Consider the following 16519-nt stretch of genomic DNA (forward strand, 5'->3'; position numbering starts at 1 on the left):
TATAAAGTCACAACATGTGTCGCACTAAGCCGAGATAATGTAAGTGGCAACTAGAAACATTGATGAATAGTTTAATTAATGATGTACTCTATTACACTTTGGCCATCAAATGTGTAGATTGTTGTGAATAGACACTGGACCAACGCGAAATTTAAATTTGAAGGCGAATCTAATATTAAATAATAACATTCAGTATCCATCAAGAATTTCTTCTTTTTTGCCTTGAAAGTTGAGGGCAACAGCAAATCAAAGATGCCAAAGGGCTTAGAAAATAGTACATTATACATATAAGTTTTAGGTAAACACTAAACAGGTTCTAATTATAAAGTAATTAATAAAAAACCCGCCAAAAAACTTTAAAAAGTAATGAAATAATATTTACTGACTTTAGGTTTAAATAATACCTAAGTGTAAAGCATAAACCTATAATGCTAGTGTAAAGTAATATTTTAGTCCATAATTGTTGTCACGGTGTCGGGGGACCGCCAAGTAAACTACAACAACAGCGACTTTTGCTTTTGTAACGCCAAGTCGCTGATTGTCTCATTCGGTTCGCTGTGAACTAGTGTTGCCAGGTCCGATTTGTTTTCAGTCGGTACATGAGGTCAAGAAAATCGGGATTTAGGGTTGCAGATCGGGACAAACAAGAAAACAAGGTGTTTTTAAATTAGGGTTTAATTTATTGCATTCTATATTAATAGTGCAAGTTTAGTTTTATATTATCTATGTCAAATATGTCTTTATTCTTAAAACAAGTAGTCAGTCTTGCTTGCTGTAAGTATTAGTGAAAATTAAAAAATAAAGTCGTAAAGTCGTATACTTACCTATAATTAATCGTTGTCAAAATTTTTTATTTAGGTACTATTTTATAATATTCTAATCTAAAGACACACAAAAGGCACAAAAGCACTTCGCAACGTGAACCAAATGGAAGAATGCAGATTGCCGAATGGCCGACCGACCGACCGAATTGAGTATTGACCGATTGATTGAGAGACGTTCGCAATGCATACACACGTGACACGTCTCAACTCTCTCACTCTTATCCATTACATTACGCTCTCTCGTTCATGCAATGCGAAGTGACGTGAAGCTGATGCCATTTTGAATTTGAAATAGTGATGTGATGAGTAAAAAATTAAAAACTACGCACCTACCTACTTAAATTTTTTTTAGGATTTTCTTTTTCACTTTTTGATTTATCTGGACATTTGGCGTCCCGATTAGGTATAAATCGGGACGCGTCCCCAGACCCTTGAAAATCGGGACATCCCGCGCAAATCGGGACACCTGGCAACACTACTGTGAACTGACCCTTAAACTATAATGTTATGTGAAATCATTAATCAAACATGTACTGTACAAAACGTAGTGATTATATTCTCTTTGGTACTGTACATTAGCAGTCCCCCGACACACCTTGACAACAATAATTATGGACAAAAATATTACTTTACACTTAGGAATTATAACTTAAAGTTTTTTTTACTTTCTAAATTTAATTTTATTTCATGCTTTTTAAATTTTTGTTGGTTATAGTGCAGAATAATATGCAAAGAATACCGACTATGAATGTCCTCTTGGATGATCCCGTCACTAGCCCAAACATGAAACCTCCACTTTGGGTTCATGCGGAGCTCGGCTCCTACAGAATCCAGGTGATGCTGCAGCAGTAGCATTGCAAATATTTACTGTTTATCTACGTCTTACTGACTGTCGCAATTAAAATGAGCCCAAACACGAAACCTCTGCTCTAAGTTGATGAGGAGTAGGGTATCCTATTGATTACCAAGTGATGCTGCAGCACCAGGACAACTTTCCATTAATGTATATGTTATTCATAAATATCACAAACCAGAATGCAAAATATAAAACTCATCAAACAACTGCAAGTTGCTAACGGCCTTTCACAAACCAGATAAACCGCGATTTTCCAGCACTGAGCAGGCTGATGATGATAACTATAGCTAAGAACACTCTCGATCATTTCAGCTTTCAAACGAAAAAATACTAGATCAAAATTGTTCCACCCATTCGGATGCTACAATGCCACGGACAGATACACACACAGACAAACAGACAGACACGTCAAGCTTATAAGTTATAACACCCCTCTTTTTTGTCGGGGGTTAAAAATGGTGTGTAACACAGTAAAATGCACACTACGATTGACATTTTTTTAATTAAAATATAATAAAAAGTATACATAACTTATACAGATCTTATCAACATTTCATTCTTATAGACATTTATATTATTAAACATCAAAATATAATATAATAAATTTATTTTACACTAAACTATTAGCCCACACGTTGTAGCTATTTATTTAAAACTAAAAATATGGCAAATAATAAATGTTTCTTTGGCTTAAGTCATAAATGTATCAAACTAAATGAGGAATACACACAAAAACAATGAAACTTAAAAATTAAGGCCTGATTTCTTTACCTAAGACGTAGTTATGATAAATTAAGCATTTTTGTGTTCCTGTTTATGCAAAAAAAATCCCTTTTCCGCCTCATCAAATTATTTTTAAACAGACATTATTTTCCTTACTAATAAAAATATTTAAACAATAAGTAAGCTATAAAAAAATTCTCCCTGCCTTTTACATTAGTATAACCAATAATACACAATAAGTGTTAAATACAAAAATATATAAATTACTTTATATACAGTTTAAGTAATAAATTTATAATTTTTCGTAGTAAAAAAGTATATTTTTTTATATGTATAGTATAATTATATCATTAGTAAGAAACCGAATAAGTCCAATAACATTAAATGCACAAGAAATAAAATAAAACATTCTGAATCACATAAAATATCAAAAGTTGCGCAGGACTAAGCAATACCTTAATATTTAATACTCTCTTGAGTATGATTATATTATTTTGTATGCAATGTTTAAACATTAGTTTAAACTTATGATACAAAAATATTACACATAGTAAAATAAATATTGTATATAGTCATTTAAATTGACATGGACTTTATGAACAACAAAACTGGACAGTCATCACAACAGTTAGAATTCATTTTTAGATTACACCTATATCCAACATCTATTTTCAGTCACAATGATCATAAACATACACTTTTTACAATTTTTTACTCCTAAACTATAATTGCAGTAAAACTTGCTGCTGAGCATTAAATGCAGGTGATAATGTGTGTCAGGATATAAAATAATATATGAAGCAGAGAGTAGGTCCCGCTCAGCAAGATGCTACAACACTCTGCCATCACATAGCTTTGTCAGGGAGTCGGAGCCGGAGGCAGGGGCCTTCTCAGCGAAATCATCACAGCTTGGAGCTCCTCTGCTAGCCGCCTGGGGATCTCTAACACATTTATATCATCGACATCCCTGAGGAAGTTGTTGATAGCGAGCATAGCAGTCTTCCGCAGGGTTCTCATGCCAATTGTGATATTCCAGTTGGTTCTGTAGTCCATACCGCCGAGTTCGGGGGGAGCTCGGAATATGGGTTGGTTGTTTATGACGTACCTCTCGCCGGTGGCCGCGTCGGTGAACTCCCAGGGGTGGGTGGTGAAGGAGTTCATGTCGCAGAACCGGCCCGGCGGTATTCGCTTGTAATGACACTTGCTCCCGCCGTAGTCGCGCCACCACACGTCTATAACTCTCGTCGTTTTGTTTCGAAACCTAAAGAAGGCGCGTCTAGTGGACTCTGTCGAGCGCACGAGCTGCCGGTTGCCTTTTTCGTCGATTTCGTACACTTTATTGTTTCTGTCGTCGAACTCGTACGTGACCATTTTGTTAGCTTCATCGACTTATCAACAGCTCATAATAATGGTACGGTATGACTTGAATTTTGCGGCGACAAACGAACACAACAGAAACGTATGACTTTGACACCAAAATAAACAACTTTGTTTTGATTTCAGCAATAGATTCTAAAATCTATAGACCGCAATAAGCGAATTAATTTAAAAAACGCTTTCGTACTGTCACGATCACAACGATTTTGTCTTATTATAATTTTGAATATTAAATTAACTTTGTTTGAGTTGAGGATCCTTTCCAAATCCTTTGACCTTTCCACAATCACAGATTTTTATCTTTGCACAGATTACTTCCAAAATTCAAATTTTTTTTTATTGACAGTTGACACCCGTTTCTCAGTTTGTGATGGTGTAATGGTGTAAGCTGTCATTTGTCAATGTCAAACATATGTTCAAGTCCATTGTGCTGTGCCATTGTGCGACTGACTTCAAGAAGGATAAACTAGAACAACAATGGCTGTTTGTGTGGCTGTAATCGGAAAAGATGTAAGTAAAAACACTATATTCTAGTGGTACGTTTAGCAGATTTTGATTGATAATTGTAACTTATACTTTACACTTATTGAATCTGCATAAATACCTATCAGCCTACCTATTATTTAATTATATTTCCCGTCTAATTTCATGCTATTTTTTTTTATTTCTAAACAAAAAAGCAAAATCTTTAGATTTACCGGCTGAAAAGGTTATAAAACTTATACTGCTTTTCATCTTTTTTCAGAATGCACCATTGTATATTGGAGGCGTCGCTAACGATACTAACACTGACAACGAGTTGTCGAGGCAGTGGCTAGTTCATACAGCGTTAGATGCCTTAGAAGAGAGGCTGGCTGCTACGAATACTAACAATACAAACAATGCTAACGCAGCCAGAGCTGATCTACGAGAACTTTATCTTGGATTACTCTACTCAACCGATACTCATAAAATGTATGCATATAAAAATATTGTTTATGTACAATATACATTTACTGAAATAATTTTACTTCAAGAGCTAATAATTATTCCTTTTATTATTTTCAGTTATGGCTATGTAACAAATACTAGAATTAAATTAGTCCTAGTAACTAGTTCCATATCATTAACGGGAAGTAATATCAGAGATGCAGAGGTACGGACTGCACTGCGCAGGCTGCATGCACTCTATGCTGATGCTATATGCAATCCATTTCATTTACCGGGAGACCAAATTACTTCACCGTAAGTTCTCAAAGATCTCACATAACTACATAAACATTTTTAATCTTGATCTTCTCAATTGAATAAACCTTTTTATTTCAGAAAATTTGATAAACAGGTGAAAAACCTAATATTGAACAATATATAAAAAGTCTGTTGTCTAAGATTAGATTTCCAAGTTGTTTGTTTTATTAGTACTTTTGTAAGTTAGCTATTTCTGTTAATCATTGTATATGTATTTGATATTTATACAGCTATAATATTATGGTCATTAATTTGTACATAATTATTATACTACATAATCTTATTTAAGAAATAAATTAAGTATGTTAAATGTTGATTGACTTTTATTTATCAGTTGCTAAAAGATGTCAAGCTATCAACTTTCTAGAGTAATAAAATTACACTACTTGTTGGCTATTTAGGAATTCGGCCATTATAAAATATAATAAAATGGGATTGACAATAGCCACTATGTGTGCTAAAATCCCTAAATAAAAAGAGAATATATATAATAATAATATAGAAATCTCGGTAGCACCACTCTGGGAACTAAAGGCTAAAGCATAGTTTTCACAGAGCCAATACTGGCTGCCAATAAGACTGGCAGCCAGTATTGGCTTGGTATATGCCGCGTGTGAACAGTTTGGCCTGGCTTGAAAAACTGTTCACACGCGGCATATACCAAGCCAATACTGGCTCTGTGAAAACTACTTTAAAGCATACAAAACTCTGAATCTGAAAATAACATTTGATACGATCCGAAAAAACATTGATAAAAAATATGAAAATAAACATCCAAGCGGTCGAATTCTACCGCGATAACAATAGAATAAAAATAGATTTCCAAGAATCCGCGATCGAGGGAATGTACTACCCCATGTCTTGGTACTACAATTTCATCAATAAAAAAATAATGTCAATGTCATGGATCACAGATGACAGATGACGATTGACGTCATGACGTTTCTCTCTTTCACTTTTGACATAGAAGAACGCCGTTCTCCGGTTCAGCGCTAAGCAATTTTGGTTGAAAATTGTTTATCTCGACCGGGAAATAGCATAAACATGGTAAGCAAACCAATATCTACTATAATAATATATATTGCAATGCATAAAATACCCCTAAGAAACATTTATTAGTAACATAACCTACACGACATGACCTCCACGTGTTGAGTCTAAATCATCTACTTATCCATTCCAGGCAGCCGCCGTTGTAGCTGGCAAGGACATTGAGAAGCCCCAGGCGGAGGTATCGCCCATCCATCGCATCCGTATCACGCTCACATCCCGCAACGTACGGTCTTTGGAGAAAGTGTGCTCCGACTTGATCAATGGCGCCAAAAAACAGAAGCTGCGTGTTAAGGTAACCTTTCTTGTACATTTATTCCCCTAAAAAGTTTAAAGGGGTACGAACCTTTGTGGCATAGGCCATCTTGATTTTTTTTCAAAATTTCCGAGCACGATAAAAGTCGTACTTACCGTATATTTGGATAGAGTTTTGCCTTATACAAACTTTTGCACTCATACAAACACAATTTTGCCTTATACAAACTTTTGCACTCATACAAACGCGATTTTTGTCCAAAGGACACAAATGGCGATCTTTACTTCCAAATATCTCGGAAACGTGAAATGGCTGGCGGCTAGATATGTCAGGCTCCATACAAAAATGTTCGAGCCCCTTTACGTTTTATAGAGGAATATACGCTGGTATACTATATGTATATATAACTCCAGTATCTAGCACTGGCGAAAAGATATCTAGTGACAGCCGTGATATCTCTTTTCCGGAAGTGCTAGATACTGGAGTTCTAGGTGACATTTTTGAGGCAAGACAAGGAATAAACTACTAGCACCCAGATGAAGACACTGCATGTTTCTTTATTGTAGTGTTCACCAAAGAGGTGCCATAGCAGCGCTGTCCAAAGTGCAGAGTCTATACTGCATTATACATTCTGCTCATAGGATAGCTACATGTACCATCGAGGAAATTAATTCCTAGGCAGTTGACAGGCCTACGTCATTTGGTCGGCTTATATCAATTCAATGTTAGCTCTGATCAGTCGGATGGGTTTGACTTAACCTGACCAAATTACTTAGGTTCCTAGGAATCAACTTCTCTTATAGTACATTGGAATTTAGCTATACATATTTTTATGTCCTAGTCTATACTTTTAAACGAACAAACAGCATAATATAGTATTTTTCTCAAAAACATATCAGAATATACCTTCCTTTCTGTGGAAGATGAATCAATAATACAATTAAAGTATAAGTCAAACCATCCTGTACAATAATTATTGTATATTAACCATTTCCAGGGACCAGTGCGCATGCCCACCAAGATCCTCCGCATCACCACCCGTAAGACTCCTTGTGGTGAGGGTTCCAAGACCTGGGACAGGTTCCAGATGAGCATCCACAAGAGGGTCATCGACCTGCACTCCCCCTCGGAGATCGTGAAGCAGATCACCTCCATCAACATTGAGCCCGGTGTAGAAGTTGAAGTCACCATTGCTGATGCGTAGGCACAGCTGCCAATAAACATTTTATAACTAGTATTGCTTTTTATTTACAGTCTCTAAGCAATTACTTGGTCTTTATCTTAAAAATTAACAGATGTTTTTGGATTTGAAATAACTAGGGAACTTGTGTGATATATATTTTACTTCACCATGGTTTTAGTTGTTTTGGTATTCAATTAATTGTTAGTTGCAATGGTAATTCAATAAATTGTAAGCAGTATTGGTATGTTAGTTAAATATTAAACAATGCGATGTTAAACCATTTTGAAATTCACGCCCACCGGCAAAATAATGTAAAGACGTAATTTTTTTTCGCTTTTAAATGTTTTTTTTAACTCTAAAAAATGTTTGATGTGTGTGAAAACTGAAAACATGTTTGTGGCCTGCATAAAAAAAGGTTGGGGACCACTAGTTAAGTCTGTGAAAAATCCGCGAACGACTTTGTGCGCCGCAGACTCGATCACACAAAAAGTGTGCCGTCTGTGATCTCCCTATGCTTCTAAAAATATGTGTGTAATTAGCAGTTTTGTATACTAAATTGGGGCACAGCAGTGCCTCAGCCAAGTCAGCAAAGGCATGGCAAGAGAATGATATTTTGTCACCAATTTATTGCTTATTATATTATCATGAAAAATAATTACCAACACTACTAGGATTTTCCACTAAATTAACATCTGGCTAGGCATCCTTGAGAATAATTTTTCAACTGAACTGTCTTAAGTCTATAGTTTGTACGGAACCTGACTTTCTGAGTGCCGAAAGTGTGTCTGACACTTCTTCTCTGAGTACGGTATGATTTGTTATAAAATCAGCGCCTTTGGTGGCAAACAATTGTACCTTGTACGAAACAACATGGTTGAAGAGGGTTGATGTGAGAATAACTTACACACAGCAGTCAGTAGCTCTACCATAAGTTTAAAGCTAGTATTTATCGATTCTCGATACCATTGAGGTACTATAGACTTTATCTATGCTCGATACCGATTTATTATGGCGATTTTAGTTTCGCAAGTAACCGCTAGAGGCGCTGTAAAATTTACGGTAGTCTGTATCGAGTACCTATCGATAAATACTATACCTAGCTTTAAACTCATGGTAGAGCTACAGCACACTTAAAATGTATGTTAGCCTAAAAAGTACCTTTATGTAATACCATAGGCGAGTCGCTGTTTGAAGAGGTGTTAGAATGACCCATTTTGGACCCATTTTAATTTATGCAAGATGACACTACTGTGAAAAATTCTATTGTTTGAACTGAACATAAGGTACTTCGTTTATTATTTTTCAATAGTAGAAATGATGTCATACCAATTACAGTGTTTAAAAATAAACATCTTTGTCTAAGCTCGGCGACCGGCGTTACAGTCCATTTGTTTATAACAATACGATGATACTTTTTGAAAAATTACACCAATATATTCTATACTTACACCACAGGACACATAAATACGAACTAATGGCATAAAAGTTGTAATAAAAGTTAAACCTACTTTGCAAAATTTTCAATAGTAATACCAGGTTTACATTAATCACAGAATTCTTACATATTACTTATTAGTTTAACAACCTTAATAATGTTATAGCATTATTTATATCATATCATAATAATGTTATACTTACATAATATTTAACAAGAAGACGCGCGCAAGTAAGTAGCACCGAAATTTGTTTATCGTGCGGGAACTGTACGTTCGATTCAATATTTTACGTTAGCTGGGACGCGTATCTGCAAACCAAATTTCATCAAAAACGGTACACCGTAGTCCGTACTCCGTACAGCGGTTTAAGCGTGAAGAGCTTTCGCAAATCGCATTTATATAACAATATATTACTTATTAGTATAGATTCAAGTGTTTCTTTGTGCCTATTTAAAATGGTTTACTTATCTACTGACTACTGCATAGTGCTCGTCTTCAGCGAGCGACTGGGCAGTTCGAAAAAGGCTTTATTTCAATAAATAGGAAACAGGCTCTTTTATCTCAATTCGCAACTGGTATTGGTTGTTTACAAAATATTATGATCGATGAATGATTAATTGTTCTGGGAACAAGTTGTACCACGGCCGCGCTGTGTAACCATGAACATGTCAGAGTGACTCACTAATTTGCAGCAGATTCTGTTATTGGTTGTGCAAAAACTGCTATTGTTAATTTTTTAGTAGCCAGCAGGCATGCCAAAAATGGTCTCAATATAAATAGAACCATTGAGGCTTAGATGGATTAAGTAAGGACCACAAGAGAGTGACCAGATTTTTTTTTATTTACGGACAGAATCTGTTTACCTTTTTATACAGAACAGGTAAATTGTATATAAAAATACTGCAATGCCGAAAACATGATTGAGTTACGTCGACGGCCGTCGCCTGTCGCAGTGATGTTATGCCGCTCCACCTGTAGCTTCTGTGATATATCGAGCTAGGTATGTCTCACAATATTCGGTTATTATTCTCATAATATTATTATAACGTCTTTGACTCTTTTCTCTCCTTTCAAAGTTAAATTATTGTTATATCAGAGAAAATTGATAGGCACATGGCGGATTTACGTAAGCCGTGCTATTCCCTTTCCTACCCTATTACCCTATTCCCTCTTAAAATGCCGGCAACGCACCAGCAGCTCTTTTGATGCTGCGAGTGTCCATGGGCGACGAAAGTTGCTTTCCATCAGGTGACCCGTTTGCTCGTTTGCCCCCTTATTTCATAAAAAAAAGATCAAATGTGTCTCCTCTTTCTGTACTTAATACCTACTGCATACTCTGGTGCTGTTCTTAAGAAAGTCTGTCACTTTTATGAAATGGGGAAAATGATCTATAAAAACCACCACTTATACCACTCATTTACATATACTGGTTTTAAATATCATTTATTTTTAAGTCATCACGGAGCACGGAGCAGCAAGGCACGGCTTTACATTTCTCGAAGCGGTTCGTTATATTTTAGCATAGCATGATCGCCGTCTCAGACCTAAAGTCTAGATTCAGTGAGGACCTGGCGTTACGCAAGGCCGACTCCGAGCCAAATGTGGAAGCTGCTGACTTACGTAACGTTCACTTGAAATTACTTGCGCCATCGGGGATGTCAAAGATCATCATTTAAATATTTACTTACTTACTGATTTTTGAAGGATTTTGTAGCTACCTTCTTATTTCTTAAATACCTTCGTAAATACCTTATTCATTTTAAAGTTAAAACATGAATTGAGTCAATAAACAAATTTCTACCTGCCTCCGAGCTATTTTAAGCGGGTCTATCTGCGTCTGTTCCTGATAGTGACCATCTGGCGCCAATGTAGTACCTAGTACCTACTTGTCAGTCATGTTGAAGGCGAAGGATAACATTGATTTATTTTGCTGTAGCTTTTAAAGGTCGCCATTTCAAATGTGCGAAAACGACATGTGCAACGAATAATGTGGGAAACGTAAAACGAAAAAGTTATTAGTTTATTTTCAGACAAGAATATTAATAAAATATTGATTTACTCGTATTAGGTGTCTATAGTTTGTAGTTTCAAGAGTCACAATTGCAACTGCAAGGAAGATTTTCGTAAATATTTAGAGAACAACAATTGTTCCTCTTCAATTGCTCTCCAAAAAATAGTACCTAGGTTTCGATTCGGTTGTATATTTTTTATGAAATACACTCACATACGATCATATTATATGAAGGCTACTAGGCATATACTTACTACATAGTGGTACTCGTACCTAATACTCAAGTCACAAGTGCGTTTCCAATTCTCAGTAAAGTACTTACACGGTATAGGAGGTTACAGACCTTGGGCCTCCTTCCCTTATTATGGCATACCTACCAAGTACCAACCCAGTAATAACCAGTATTTCTATGTCGGTGTGTCTTATTACCATCAGGAACCAAAGCCGTATCTTTTTCAATTAAGCAAAAATTGCCAAAGCTGCCTCTTTTGTATTTTTCGCATAAAAATACTAGCTTTGCGAGCGCATTAAAATTCTTCTCGTGATGAAAGTCATAACGAAAATATGTAGAATTAATAATTAAAGCAAAAGTCCTCGTATCTATGTGTTAGCGTTAAATTATTATAAAAGCCATATAAATTATAATATAAACGCTAGGTACACAGCCAGCCGCGCCCGGCCTACGATCGATGAAGTCTGGAGTGCTGTCAGCCCAAGCCCACCATAATTAGTCAGCGTTTAATTTAACGTCAGTTTAAGGAATATTGGTTTAAGAGGAGTCCACACCGCCGTTTTTCCATACAAACGTTGTCCCCTGTTTCCTCCCTGAATAATGCCGGTAGAGTTATGATTTTTTTCCTGCATATCTATGGCCACTATTAGCATGTCCCTATGTTTTCTTTTTTTTCATAATTTTATTATTAAAAAAGATAAGAACGTCAAAAAACCCAAAAAAATGGCCAGATTTTCCTCTGTGTTCAAGCACCCAGAAAACAACACTGGCTAGAATATACAAAAAAAAATAAAACATAGGAACACAGCTCAAGTCTTGCTTTAATTCTTATTGAAAAAAGTACTTACTTAAATCGGTTAAGTTTTGGAGACGGAATCAGCGGACAACGAATCGAAGATTTTCTGTTCTTTTATTAGAACTTTTGTCGTATTGTCTCTATCGCGCTCTGCGGTGGGAGACTTGAGATTGGTGAGACAGCAATACATTTTCAAATACCTATTTTCAATTTATCTCGCCCCTGGTGTATCCTCTTAAAAGAGGCGAAGATTGGAAGTGCTAATAAAATAATTCTTCTTTTTGTACTTTGCGTTATGATTTTAGTATAAAAAGAGTTATACGAATAATAAACTGATGCCGGTAATTCATTCATGTATCATGATTATTGTGCAAGTCAAACTACGCTAGACCTGCGGACTGCAGAGTAAGCTTTGAACAATAGTGTGCGAAAGATAACGTGAAAGTTTATATGCTTGTATAGTTATAACTTGTAAGTGTGAGTTCGTCCGATATGTACCCATTAAGTTGGTTTTTAAAGCTATTAGACCGATTAATATGAAAAAAAAATTAAAAGTACTTACTTTTGAAATGGTCACTGAATGTCACTTTTTAGTTTTTACATACTTTTATCTTAAATTTAGCCCTTCTTAAAGTCTAGTAATAACGCAAAAAAAGGTAGAGAACATAAATCAAAGCTACCTCTAAACCAGAAAAATTAACCAAGGCTTAAAAGTTTGTGTCACCCGGCCGACGCAAAACTCAGGTCTTTCATTTGAGCTAGGGCGTGGGCTAGGCTCTCTGGTGTGAGACAGAGAGGTAGGATGGTGCTCTCTGTCGGGCCGGGAGCGCGTCTGCGTTGTCATGGCAACGGCTGCCCGGCTGAGTTACATAAAGTAGGATGCCTAGATCGATACGGGAACTACGCAACAGGATCCAATGCGCTATTTTTAGACTGCCTTTATGGAATATTCGACTACGCCCATGCGAAAAGTCTGAATATTTTATAAGGGTGGTATATTTTTTTGCAGATAAAATATAGTTTAAATTTTGTATACACTAAAAGTAAGCTCTAAATGGTATTTAAATATGATTAATTTAGTGCACAACAAATTTTGTGTTCGCCTAAATGCGAGAGCAGGGGAGTGGTAAAGTCACCCAGAGCATTTAAGTTTTAAGTTTTAATTTTGATTTTTTTTGTTTTGATTTTAACGGAAGATCCTGATTCCTAGAGTCTCGAGCACGGGCGTAGCCAGGGGGAGTGTTTTGGGGGTTCAAATCCCCCCCGAAAAGTTAAGATATTAACATTCATAAATTAAAATAAGGACAGGCGTGCCGCATATTATCTTATTTATTACTAACTATTGCACCCCCCGATACTAAATCCTGGCTACGCCCGTGGTCTCGAGGAAACCTAAATGTTTTCTAGACATTCGATCCTTTGCGTTTGTTCTGAGATTAATCTTGTCAGATCCCAAGATAAATGAAACATCTCTCCGAGAAACCTCAGGAAGGACTTCGTGCTTTCTTACCAAAGTAGATCTTTCGGGAGTCGCATTAGCAGGAAACCATTTTCCTGTCTGTAATCTGAAGTTTAAGGGAATGGGAATCTGCAGTATTCGGATGTTATATGAAAAATGCAAATCTGTATTTTATATTTAGTTAGGTTAGGTATAGGTTAGTCTTGAAAAAGATCTAGATTTTCTTGGCCAAAGTCTGCCTCTGAATATTAATGTCTGTAGGTTTTCCTGTTTTTGTGGCATCGAACTCCGCGATGGCAACAGATAACATATTTCATTAGCATAAAGATTCGCTGCTGACTAGTGCTGACTAAACCCTGATGCTGGTCAGCGCCATAAAAGGTCTGCGCGGCGCTTGTGGGTGGTGGTTTCTGGTGGAATACCATTTTGGTTGTCAAATATTTTCAATCTATACGAAAATGTGTTTATTGAGTGATTTATGGTTTGGAAAAATATTTAATTAAAAATCACAGTTTTGATGAGGTCAATAGCTATGATATTTTATGGAGTTTAACTTTTAGGAAGCCATAGTTCGAATAAATATATAATATTATGTTCTTAATAATCCAAAAAAATAGGACTAACTAATATTTTATATGTGCTTCCGTTCTTAATGTCCGTTCTAACGTAGTCCTGTCTTAATCTTCGTCAATAATGCCTTTTATTTAACGTCATTTGAGTGTTAAATGTAGATCAGGATTCAGAACCCTGGTGAGGCACAAGTCCTGTCTCAATTTTCGTTATTAAAAGACGATTAAAGTCCATCACGCCTACTCCAACGATTGACTAGCAATTTCCAATACACGTAGCATGGGAAATTGCTGTAGCGGTATAGAGACCAAGTGGTTAGTCGACCATTTAACAAATAGTTTACCATTCCCGCTCTATCTAAATGAACAATCTCGGAGTTTGGCGGCAAACGAAGATAGATGGGCTGACTTTTATCGCTCTACGCATGTAAGTATACTTAAAGTCAATTTTAAGACTTGTTCCTTTGGCAAAGAGCTCGTTTTCCATTAGGGGATAGTGTAATGAATATAGGCACTATTTTCAACGCCTACGCTCCGTACAGAGTAGGTGAATGGTAGAGCTGATGACAACAATCACTATTATCCTTCTCTCTTGAAAGAACTAATACAGTAATATTAAATTGGTCTAGACAAAATATGTACACATTATAATATCTAAATCTACAGGAATATTCCTGTGTCTCTGAATAGAAAGCCATCGCAATTATTTATAATCGATCTTAAAACTTACACCTTACATAACCATAGACAATATTTTGGTAACTCAGATTTTTTTAAGTGGGCAAACAACTAAGCTTCAATGCCTACTGCTCTGTACCTCCTACGCATGCCAGTCCTAGATGTATTATTTAATCGAGAATTAAATCGATACAAGGTCCCGTATTCGATTAAACGACTAATAGCTTCCGAGAGAGTTCCGCGGCCCGGCTGTTATTGATACTTGGCGTTTTATAGCTCACTTCGATGCTTTATAGCTCATTTTGATACTTAACGGCCCACGTTTCGCGAAAAGGAAATATATCATGGACAGCTTTCTATTAGCACCTATTAACTTATTAGTTTAATTATTTATGTAAAGAAATGATTGTACATGCAACTTGCAAGACATTTTTTATAGAGTCGTCAGAAAAACTTGTAACATCTGATGGTGGCTTAGCATGATTACAGCATAAATCTGAAAGTATAGAAACATATTTTGTGATTAAACTCTCGAAGGGTGGCTGTGGAGACAGATCACAAAAGACTTGCAAATAAAACATAGGTTCAGAAACTTGTGCTTCCATTTTCTACGTTCACATACAATCCCTAAAATTCACACAGCCTACCCAGGTTTTTTTTGAAAATTTGTCTTTTCTACCCTAGAAAGACACCCTCTCCATAGATGTAGCCATGCTAAGTATGCTAGCAAACTGCAAATTACGTATACCTCAATTTAAGTTGCCTTTTTGGCTGTAAAACTTACATAATATAAAACTGAAAGTACTTGTAATTATACTCCTCAATTAGGGCAGTCGCCTTGAGCCTTTCGGTCTGCCCACAGAGTGACTTCACCCGGCGTCGAACCGGCACCCACTGAGCCGCCGCCGGTTCGCCCACGAACAATGTGGTAAAACTCAATAACTTTATGGTTATCGCACATTCGCATGTAACATAAACAATTGGTAGGACATGCAATATGACGATTATTATTTAATAATAATAATAATAAAATTTATTTGCAACTACATTCATACATGGTGCAGATTTACATAATAATATATAATTTCAATTAGCAGCCGCAAATTGGCTCATGCTCGGCATGTGCTAGTACACCCAGGGGCATATTCAGCGCCGGTCTTCCGCAAGAGCCATTGGTGACGACATGGATATCATTATAAACCAAGTAGAATAGCTAGCGAACAACTTAGAGAAAATACAACGTTCAAAATACAAAGAGAAATAAAAATTATATATGATTATTTACCAATGATAAGATAGTATCATCATGTTAATATGTTATTTGTTATGTTAATATGTAATATGTTAGTTGTTTTAGGTAATGCCTTATTATAACTTATAAGTTTGTTCTTCCAGGCAAGCCGTCGTCTTTATGTAATCTAACTGAAATCAATATCTAACATGAAACTTTTGAAAATATAAACTTCTGAATTTTCACACAGTTTTAGGATTTCTGGTAAGTATAGAGTATACTGCAACCACAATTTACTAAATAATTAGCTATTTGACCGAGCTTTGCTCGTTTTCGATAATATGATATATAAATTTTTTTATTCGTATTTATATGATATACAGGCTGTAACAAAAATAAATGATAATACTATAGGGTGTGTACGTGCTCCTTGTAGAGAATTCACTGTGAAAGTAGCAGCGCTGAAACACCAAAAATTTTTTTTCACTTTTGTATGGGGAAACTCGTGACGCTCGGGCCCCTGCCCATACAAAAGTGAAAAAAAAATTTCGTCTTTCAGAGCTGCTACTTTCACAGTGAACTCTCTACAAGTAACACATACACATCCTAAA

At 36.0% G+C, this 16519-nt stretch overlaps 3 protein-coding genes across 3 annotated transcripts; 2 read left to right on the forward strand and 1 right to left on the reverse strand.

Annotated features, from left to right (window-relative positions):
- Positions 1-2972: 2972 nt before the first annotated feature.
- LOC121727679 (von Hippel-Lindau disease tumor suppressor) lies at positions 2973-4054 on the reverse strand. The gene has a single exon (XM_042115648.1). The coding sequence runs from the start codon at positions 3772-3774 to the stop codon at positions 3262-3264; it is 513 nt and encodes a 170-aa protein (XP_041971582.1). The 5' UTR covers positions 3775-4054; the 3' UTR covers positions 2973-3261.
- A 143-nt stretch (positions 4055-4197) lies between these two features.
- On the forward strand, positions 4198-5237 carry LOC121727688 (trafficking protein particle complex subunit 2-like protein). The gene is made up of 4 exons (XM_042115658.1): positions 4198-4290; positions 4526-4734; positions 4828-5004; positions 5086-5237. Exons 1-4 carry the CDS (start codon positions 4258-4260, stop codon positions 5129-5131), a joined length of 465 nt encoding a protein of 154 aa, XP_041971592.1. The 5' UTR covers positions 4198-4257; the 3' UTR covers positions 5132-5237.
- A 685-nt stretch (positions 5238-5922) lies between these two features.
- On the forward strand, positions 5923-7547 carry LOC121727696 (40S ribosomal protein S20-like). Its single transcript, XM_042115671.1, has 3 exons — positions 5923-6054; positions 6191-6352; positions 7311-7547. The coding sequence occupies exons 1-3, from the start codon at positions 6052-6054 to the stop codon at positions 7515-7517; spliced, it is 372 nt and encodes a 123-aa protein (XP_041971605.1). The 5' UTR covers positions 5923-6051; the 3' UTR covers positions 7518-7547.
- Positions 7548-16519: the final 8972 nt, after the last annotated feature.

Source organism: Aricia agestis, chromosome 1 (assembly GCF_905147365.1).
Source record: "Aricia agestis chromosome 1, ilAriAges1.1, whole genome shotgun sequence".
Lineage (NCBI taxonomy): Eukaryota > Metazoa > Arthropoda > Insecta > Lepidoptera > Lycaenidae > Aricia > Aricia agestis.

Bases quoted from the DNA above. Each gene is read 5' to 3' on its own strand.
- LOC121727679 (XM_042115648.1), bottom strand. From the start codon at position 3,774: ATGGTCACGTACGAGTTCGACGACAGAAACAATAAAGTGTACGAAATC.
- LOC121727688 (XM_042115658.1), top strand. From the start codon at position 4,258: ATGGCTGTTTGTGTGGCTGTAATCGGAAAAGAT. The intron at 4,291-4,525 runs GTAAGTAAAAAC...ATCTTTTTTCAG, and splicing joins TGGCTGTAATCGGAAAAGAT to AATGCACCATTGTATATTGG. The intron at 5,005-5,085 runs GTAAGTTCTCAA...TTTTTATTTCAG, and splicing joins GGAGACCAAATTACTTCACC to AAAATTTGATAAACAGGTGA.
- LOC121727696 (XM_042115671.1), top strand. The intron at 6,353-7,310 runs GTAACCTTTCTT...AACCATTTCCAG, and splicing joins AACAGAAGCTGCGTGTTAAG to GGACCAGTGCGCATGCCCAC.